Source organism: Sceloporus undulatus, chromosome 4, assembly GCF_019175285.1.
Source record: "Sceloporus undulatus isolate JIND9_A2432 ecotype Alabama chromosome 4, SceUnd_v1.1, whole genome shotgun sequence".
Lineage (NCBI taxonomy): Eukaryota > Metazoa > Chordata > Lepidosauria > Squamata > Phrynosomatidae > Sceloporus > Sceloporus undulatus.
The window spans coordinates 2,806,220-2,815,477 of NC_056525.1; the positions used below are offsets into that span (position 1 = coordinate 2,806,220).

The 9,258-nt window shown below is 43.5% G+C and overlaps 1 protein-coding gene across 1 annotated transcript in view; it reads right to left on the bottom strand.

Moving 5' to 3' along the window:
• Positions 1-9,258, bottom strand: part of EFCAB8 (EF-hand calcium binding domain 8) — a 61,014-nt gene that overhangs the window by 48,604 nt on the left and 3,152 nt on the right. The window contains exons 2-5 of the mRNA XM_042462390.1: positions 3,592-3,775; positions 2,936-3,054; positions 2,351-2,454; positions 1,050-1,233 (exon numbers count right to left, since the gene is read on the bottom strand). Coding sequence (XP_042318324.1) covers positions 1,050-1,233; positions 2,351-2,454; positions 2,936-3,054; positions 3,592-3,775 — 591 coding nt within the window. The remainder of the gene's footprint in view (positions 1-1,049; positions 1,234-2,350; positions 2,455-2,935; positions 3,055-3,591; positions 3,776-9,258) is intronic.

The following is a 9,258-nucleotide window of genomic DNA, read 5'->3' on the forward strand; positions in this document are numbered from 1 at the left end:
TCTCCAGGCTAAACATCCCCAGCTCCCTGAGTCGTTCCTCATAGGGCAAGGTTTCCAGACCCTTCACCATTTTAGTTGCCCTCCTTTGGACACATGGCTCCAGTTTCTCAATGTCCTTTCTGAATTTTTTTGCCCAGAACTGGACATAGGATTATTCCAGGTGAGGCCTGACCAAAGCAGAATAGCTTCCCTTGATCCAGATATTGATGTAGCCTAGAATCGTATTGGCCTTTTTAGCTGCCGCATCGCACTGTTAACTCATGTTCAACTTGTGGTCTGCTTTGACTCCTAGATCCCTTTCACACATAGTTTCATTCATATGACTTTCCCAGGGTCACCCAGTGGGTTTCATGTGTAAATAACCAATTTTTTAGATGAGAGCCTGCTGAGATAATGCAAGCTTTTCTTACATTATCTGAGCAGTGTGGTGGTTTTTGCCCTACATGCCAAACTCCTTGCTATTCAGATAATGCAGCAACTAGGGGCTTGTCTCCACAATTAAATTATTCCTCATTTGAATCACAATCGCACTCCACCTCAGAGAGTGGTGGAGTCTCTTTCTTTGGAGGGCTTTAAATAGAGGCCGGATGGCCATCTGCCGGGGGTGCTTTGATTGAAATTGAATTTATTGATGGAAAGACTCTGGCGGGATACCGCCATATAGTACGTACTGTATACGTACTAGGGTTAGGAAGGGGCGGTGCTTCCGCACCCCCTAACCCTAGTACGTATACAGTACGTACAAGATGGCGGCGCCCCTTCCACATGGGCGCCGCCATCTTTACGTACTGGACGCCTGCGGCGCCTCGCGACGTCATAGATGCGCCGCAGAAAGAAGCTCCGAAATGGAGCTTCTTTTTAGCTCCGCGCGGGAGTCGCGCGGTTTGGCTGCTGCGGCTCCCGCACGGAGCAAATGGTGGCGGCGGGGGAGCGCCGCAAAGCGGCGGTCTGTATCCCGCCTAACTGTCCCACCTTCCACGCATATCAGGCACATAAACCCCAGTGTCCCCCTTCCAATCCCAAAACCCCATATTGCCTGGGCCACATACATGAACCGTTCGGAGCATTTTGAAGGAGTCGGTCCAATAGTGGAGGATCCCATCCCGGCTCACGGTGAGGAATCGCCCCGGGGCAGAGCGGCCACTGATTTTCCATGACCTCTCCTTCCTGGCCCTCAACCCCCGGCTCTGGTTTGGGAAAAACTGGATCTTGACAATTTCCTCAGCGTGGGCCCTGGAGGAAAAGAAGAAGATGGTGAGCGTGCCGCTCGTGACAGCCACAAAGTGAACTTCTCCTTTGCTCGCCCCTCACTCTTTTTGCTCCATTCTTTTGCAGTCATTCTTTCACTGAAGGTCCATGAAGAGGTTGAAGGAGATGAATTGGCTACAGACAATACAAGTAGTCCATATTCTCTGGCACCAGCCACATCATAGAATTATAGAGTTCTAGAGTTGGGAGAAACCCCAAGGGCCATACAATCCGACCCCATTCTGCCATGCAGGATGACACAACCCAAGCCCTCCCGATGACAGATGACCAACCAGCCTCTGTTTAAAATACTCCAAAGAAGGAGACCCCACCACTCTCCAATGCAGAGTATTCCACTGTCAAACAGTTCTTATTGTCAGGAAGTTCCTCCTAATGTTGAGCTGGAATCTCTTTTCCTCTAGTTTGCATCCATGGTTCCTGGTCCTTTTCTCTGGAGCAGCAAAAAAGCTTCCTCCATCCTCAACGTGACACGTCTTCAAATATTTAAACAGGGCTATCAGATCACCTCTCAGCCTTCTCTTCTCTAGGCTAAACATACCCAGCTCCCTAAGTCACCCTCATAGAGCTTGGTGGTTTCCAGACCTTTCCTCATTTTCATTACATGTGGATGCATAGGTCTCCCCTCAGCCCAGCGCATGACTACGAAAGAGGAGCATTTAATTATACATATCTCCTGCAGCTGATATACTGGTTTGAGTGTTGAACTAGAATTCCAGGAGACCAGTGTTGGGCAAGTCTAACTCTCTCAGCCTCAGAGGAGGGCAATAGCAAGTCCCCTTCCAAATAAACCTTGCAAAAGAAAATCCTATGCAAAACAACAAGTGTATGTGTGTGTGTGTGTGTGTGTGTGTGTGTGCAATGAGGCCACCATCCCAAAGTCTGCATAAGTTAGCTTCAAAACTTAGTTATACCACACAACTGGTCCCTTTATACATCTTCAAGCTCCAGTTGCACATTTCCATAGCCACATCTCTGTGTTGACCACATATGTCACCAGAACATATCCTCCCACCTGGTTTTAACCCTTCTCCTCCTGCATAGGATCCTGCATAAGGACCAAAGGAGTACTGAGTGCACTTACACTGGGACACGTTTCATGTTCACCTGGAACTCCGGGAGCAGCTTGCTTTTCTGCATGTCGTCCTTCCCTCGGTATTCACGGAGCATGTAATTCAGATATTCCTCCTGCAAACAGAGTGGGGCAGAAGGAAGGCTCTTGTTACCCATCGTAGTTCCTGGAGATTTTCTACTTATAAGAGAACAGGTCGCTGCTCTCAACTTTAATAATAATGACAATTGTAATTTATGATTATTGCTCCTGGAAAGGCTCAACAACAGTCACCGTCAATATTTCTAGGGGTAGATGCATTAGCTCAGGCAGCAAAGCAGGCAGTTTTTAACAACTGGAAGGATATCCTTTTAATATGTTTATAAACCGCATCTCCATCCTGGCAGGTGCAAGGTAATATGACAAACAAGGTCTTAAGCAAACCCGCAACTACAGTTGGCACCAAGTCCCACGGCTAGTTTTAACAGGAGGCCTATAATTATAAACTATAATTAAAGAATTCTATAATTATAATATGATAGGAATGCTGTAATTATAATTCTATAACTGTATGATTCTAAGTGACAGGGGTGTATAAACCCAAAACAAACACGCTACCCAGTCCACGGAGCCATCACAGTTGATGTCGACCTTCATGAAAATAACGTCAATATCTTCATCAGAAATATCTCCCATGATCTTCTTCATTGCTTTCCGAAACTCTTCCATGTCCAGCCCTGAAAAGCCAGAAGTCACGACGAGTGACAGAAGGGGTCCCCCCGCACCCAGCAATCTCCCTTGATGGAGCCTGAAGAGATGGACCCAGGACTGGGGGAAAGTCCTAATATTTCCAAAGTGACATGGAAAGGACGGCCAACCAACTCACCCTGGAGGCCCATACATGACCACAGGCTGGTTAAGAGCTTCATAGTTTATCTGTCCCAATCAATTAATCAATCATTGGCCAAGCAATCCATCAAAGTTTGCAAGCCACATCTAGCAGTCAGAAGAATGGGACGCCAAATCATTCACCAATCAATCCATTAATATTTACAAGCCATGGCTAGCAGACAGAAGAATGAGATATTGAATCATTAGCCAGTCAGTCTGTCAAAGTATGCAAGCCATTGATAGCAGACAGGAGAATGGGACACAGAATCATGGTCCAACCAATCCATCAAAGTTTGCAAGCCACAGCTTGGCCATTTAATCCAGCAAAGGTTGCAAACCATGGCTAGCAGACAGAAGGATGGGACACTAAATCATGGCCTCACCTCCTCCGCCATCGATGTCAGCTTCACGGAACATGCGTTCCAGTTTCCGTAAGTGGTCATAGTTGATCTGGTCCTCCAGCTGCTTGGAGCGAGCCTCATCACATGAGTCTGCGATCTTCATGAGTTGCTTGTGAGAGGAGCACACCAGGCGACCTGCTTTGCTCAGAAGTCCTGGGAGCTTGGGCTAAGAGGAACAAGCCATCAGTCGAGGAGATATCTTCACAGGATAGGCATCATCACTGAATAGCTGGTATTGCTCTGCGTTCCCTGCCTCTCTGAATGCAGAACATCTCAACGCCAGCCCTTTCCACATGATCTGTGCCACAAAGAACTTGAGAAACATTCCTTATGGGAACTCTATCTTCCAGAATCCCCCAACCAGTAAGGATACTAGGAATTTGGGGATCTGTGGTGGAAAAAAAAATGCTTTTTCCTTCCAAGCACTGGCATTTACAAAGTTAGCTAACATTATTCCAGACAAGGCTTATCTTTAAAGTTGGAGGCTGCATCTGCACTGCAGAAATAATGCAGTTTGACAGAGCCTTAATTGCTTAATGTTAAGGAATCTTGGGATTTGTAGGTTTGTGAGATGTTTAGCCTTCTCCATCAGCGAACTCTGGTGCCACAACTACAAATACCAGGATTCCAAGGCACTGTGCTACAGCAGTTAAAGTAGTGTCAAACTGCATTATTTCTCCAGTGCAGACGCAGCCAGAGTGGTTTGATGCCAGTTCACACCAAACAACAGCATGAGCTTGGAAACACCCATTCACACCTAAACTCAGACTTAATCCATATGCACACACAGCCCAGCTTGAGTCCTCTTAGTGTCATACACTGGTGCAACTTTCCTTAAACGTGCATTTATCCTCTTAGGGCCATTATGCAACAGACACATTCATTACATGGCTTCATAAGCATATACCACAAATATAGCCAATTCACATGAGCCTAAATCCTACTGCAGTCTTGACTAAATGAGAACCAATGAATCAATTGGATTTACCTTTGTGTTGACTCACCATTTAACCATCTATTGAATAAGTCAATTCTAGTTGAAACTGGAGAGCCAACGCAGCATAGTGATTTGAAGAGCAGGGTTTTAATCCCTGCTCAGCTGTGGAAACCCACTGAGGAACCTTGGAAAAGTCACACTCTCTCAGCCTCAGAGGAGGGCAAAAAGCCCACTCTGAACAAATCTTGCCAAGAAAACCCCATGATATGTTCACCATAAGGTCGCCATAACTTGGAAACAACTTGAAGGCACACAACAACATCAACAACAGTCAGGACTAACCAACAGGACCCCAGACATGCATCTGAGCATCCTTGGATGTCATGGAATGAGATGTTATACTTACTTGATTCACTGGGATTGTGAATTGTGTGTTCCACATTGCACAAGAGAACAACAAGCAAACACATGAGTTGCACAGTGTTGGTATTCAGTGGAGCCAGATTGCCCCGCAACAACCTGAGTGTAAAGTTACACTACACAGGCCTTGTGTTCAATCTCAGTCATAGTGTCTGTGTGTCTACAGAAGCAGCTTTACCACATTCCACTTAAATTTACCTATTTTCCTCCAGGCTCAAGCCCAGCAGAATTTTCATTTTCTTTTCTTTTCAACTTCTGCAAGTTTTCTGCAAGAGACGGTTGTCGGAGGCAGTGGGTTCTTGATCAAGTCTCCCTTTGTACTTAAGGCAAGGAAGGCTCAGGTGCAGATCACTCAGAGTGCATCTCCACTGTAGAAAGAATGCAGTTTGACCCCACTTTAAATGCCATGGCTCCATCCTACAGAAACCTGGGATTCGTAGTTTTGTGAGGCAACAGCACTCTTTGGCAGAAGAGGCTAAAAGCCTTGTAAAACTACAAATCCAGGATTCTGGGGGCTGGAACGACAGCACTATTTCTACAGTGTAGAGATGCACACTAGGTTGGACAGCTCTGAAAAGGATGTTGATAGATACCTGGTTGTTGTTGTTGTTGTTGTTGTTGTGTGCCTTCAAGTTGTTTCCGACTTAGGACAACCCTACGTTGAACCTCTCATGGGGTTTTCTCTGCCAGATTTCTCCCTCTGAGGCTGAGAGAGTGTGACTTGCCCAAAATAACCCTGTAGGTTTCCACGGTCCAACATTTCAAAGAGTGAACATCATCCCCATCAACAAATCAAAGATATCTTGGACAAGAATGCATACTCTTATCTCAGAAATATTAGACATTCAGTTGCCAGTGGAGCCTGAATTGCACTTTTTCAATATGACTTAAATGCTTGGTGATATTGTGCAAAGAAAATACTGGAGAGTACTGATGAATATGGTAACAGCAGCAAGGATAGCATATGCCACAACCCAGAAAGCCAGTTTTCTATTGGAGAATGGAAATTGTGGCTGCTCTGGATGAAATAACAATGCTGTTGAGAGATAAGACATTAGACAGATATAAAGAGGAATGGGGGAAATTAATCATGTTCTGGGGGGAAAGGGGGGTTTCCATGCCAACTTTGTGTTTTGATAATTAAACTTGCTCTAGAGAAAGTTATACAACTTAATGTCACCCTTTGAGATATAATAATATATTAAAGTTTAATATCATGGTATATTAGATGATAATTTTACTTATTGGTATCATTTTGTCCTCTCCCATAAATATTTTAGGTTGTTATCTGATTATTAGTAGTATTACTATCTCTATTGTTGTATTTTATATTCAGTAATTGGTTGTTGATTGTGCTGATAATATCTGATACTATTTCTGTGTTCTTTTGTTATTGGATTTTAAAATTTTATTAATAAAAATAATATTTTTTAAAAAATCATCCCCATTAAAAAAATCTCTTCTACTTACTTGTTCCCATTCGCTTGGTAGCACTTTGCCTGACCCTTTGTCTCTGGATGCTTAAACTGTATTTCTAAATATTCAGCCAAGGTTTACATTAGTGCAATGCTAGAAATTTGGGGACCGAAGGGAAACTTCATGGTGAGGGGTTCAGAATTTTGTTTGGAGGAGCAATGCCCTCACTTTGCCCACCTGGCACATAGCTACACATGGCTCAAGTCTGTAGTAAATGTACTTACAGGGGGTTGGGTTGCTGTGGGACGCTGATCGTCAAGCTCTCCTTCAGAGTCTGTGCCTCCCCTAAAAAAGATTAGAAATAATAATAATAATAATAATAATAATAATAATAATAATAATAGCGGTGATGATGGTGGTGGTGATGATGATGATGATGATGATGATGATGAAATCAACACCAACAGCAGCTTTTAAGTATTTCAGTAATAGGTTTTTGGTCCTTTGATTCAAGGCTGAGAAGAGAAATGGCAAGCCTCTGGGAGTTTTTCCCCCTCTATAAAATGGAAATGACCATAAGCCACTCTGATTGCCTTTTGGCTGAAGAGCGGGGTATAAATTATTATTATTATTATTATTATTATTATTATTATTATTATTATCAGGCTCAGACTACTGTGTGTATAAGTTGATGCTGTGTACCTTCAAGTTGTTTCCAACCTATGGCAACCCTAAGGCAAACCTATCACAGGGATTTTTTTTAACATTATTTTTTATTATTATATGCAACTTATCTTTAACATATTTAAATATATCCGTATTTATCCTATTCCTATCACAGGGATTTATGGGGATGGGAGGATGTGACTCACCCAATAGGGTTTCATTCACACTGTATAATAATAATAAACCAATTTTTGCGTTGGTTCATTTCAAATCGATGGACACCGATTAGACGTTCAGACCTTGGATGCCACAATTGAATCTGCCCTTTTCAATTTAACCCACTTCATGTTCGCATTTGACAAGTGGATCAATTCAGAATGGATCCTCCATGTGTGACGACACAGGGATGACTGCGTCACAGGGACCTGAATCCAATCATCAACGCATTCGCACTTGCGTTGAAAAAAATTGTTTAAAAAGATGCGGTAGATACCTCGGATTTGGAAGAACCGGTTTAACCAGGTTTAGTGCTGCTCACCCAGCCCTGCAAACTGCATCAGAAAAATTCGGTGCCAGTGTAAACAAGGGCCCTTTAAAGTGGTTTAAACTGTTTTGAAAACTGGTTTATCATGTAGTGTGAATGAGGCCTAGGGTTCCATGGCCAAACAGGGATTCGAACCCGGATCATCAGAGTCGCAGTCCAACACTTCATCCACTACATCACCCTGTGTATAAGGAGCTTCCTCAATCAAGGGCCCCCAGAATGTGTTGGATCAAAACCCATCATCCTCAACAAACATGACCAATGGGGATGATGGAATATGTAGTCAAAGCTGGACAGGGGACACCAGATAAAAGCTGGCCAGTTTGATAGCTTGACTAACACTCACTTTCATGGAATAAAAAGACTGGATGAGCAAAACCAAACTGACTGGAAAAGCTATGCAGTAAAATAAGGACTTTTGTGCAACTGAAGCAAAATTTGGGCACCTTTTTAAAATGCACTGCCAGACCTTCAGAATGTTAATGCTCAACTTCCATGCAGGTCTGAAAAATGTTGGAAGACTCTGAAGCCAATGTCTTTGAGGGGTTCACTACCAGCCAAGGTAGGATCGCCAGCACAGCTTTGGTATGTGCTGCTCTCTGGCCAGTAAAAACTGTTTTCTGCCATGCAACCGGCGCATGGAAAGCCAGTAAACGTCAGATTCCGGCCCCAGGTTCTGCCCCCAAGACCCGCCTGAGCTTCCGTCAGAGGGTTGCCAATGGGCAACAGAGAGGGATCCCAAATGACAAAACGCCATGTATACTGACAAAATAATATTACAAATGGGGAGGAATCTCAGGGCAAGAGCACCTTGAAAAGTGTGTGTGTGTGTGTGTGTGTGTGTGGATTTAAATTAGCTATAAGATCCAAATTATATTATTATTATTATTATTATTATTATTATTATTATTATTATTATTAGGACTCAATGCGGCAAACAAGTATAAAACAATACAATTTAAAAACAATATGAAATATTTAAATACATAAATATATAATTTAAAAAACAATTAAACACTTTTAAGGATTAAAACAGTTATAAATTAAAATATAATACAGTGCGCCCGTGTCATACACAGGTGCCTTTTACAAGGCTTTCAGCTTATGCTGAAAGCCGCGCAATGGAAGAAACAATGGTGTGCACACCCATGGCATGCACACTGCACCACACGTCATGCACAAGCCCGATTATATCCAATGAGGCTCGAGCATACATGCTATTTGCCTTACATGTCGGGGGGACCCAGAATGGATCCCTCACATAAGGCAAGGGCACACTGTATATTAAAATGCAAAACATTAAAATTTGGGTAGCACAGCATTAAAAACCCAGTCCTTGGGCCCAAACAGACAGCCAAAATAAAGCTGCTCTGGAAATATGCTGTTTAAATTATGCATGTGTCCTAAGAGGCCAGAAACCACACCAAGGCCACACTCCAGTCCTAAGCACTGGACCGCAGCTTTAGCGCAGCTTCTGGCCTCTTAAGATGCATGTGTTATTTAAACAGCATACCTCTAAAGTGACCCAAAGCAGCTTTATTTTAGCCCATCTGTTGGGGCCACTTATTAGCTTAAAAGGCCTGTACACAAAAAAGTCTTTACCTGACATCGGAAGGACAGCAGGGATGGCACCACCCTGGCCTCTCTAGGGAGTGAGTTCCAAAGC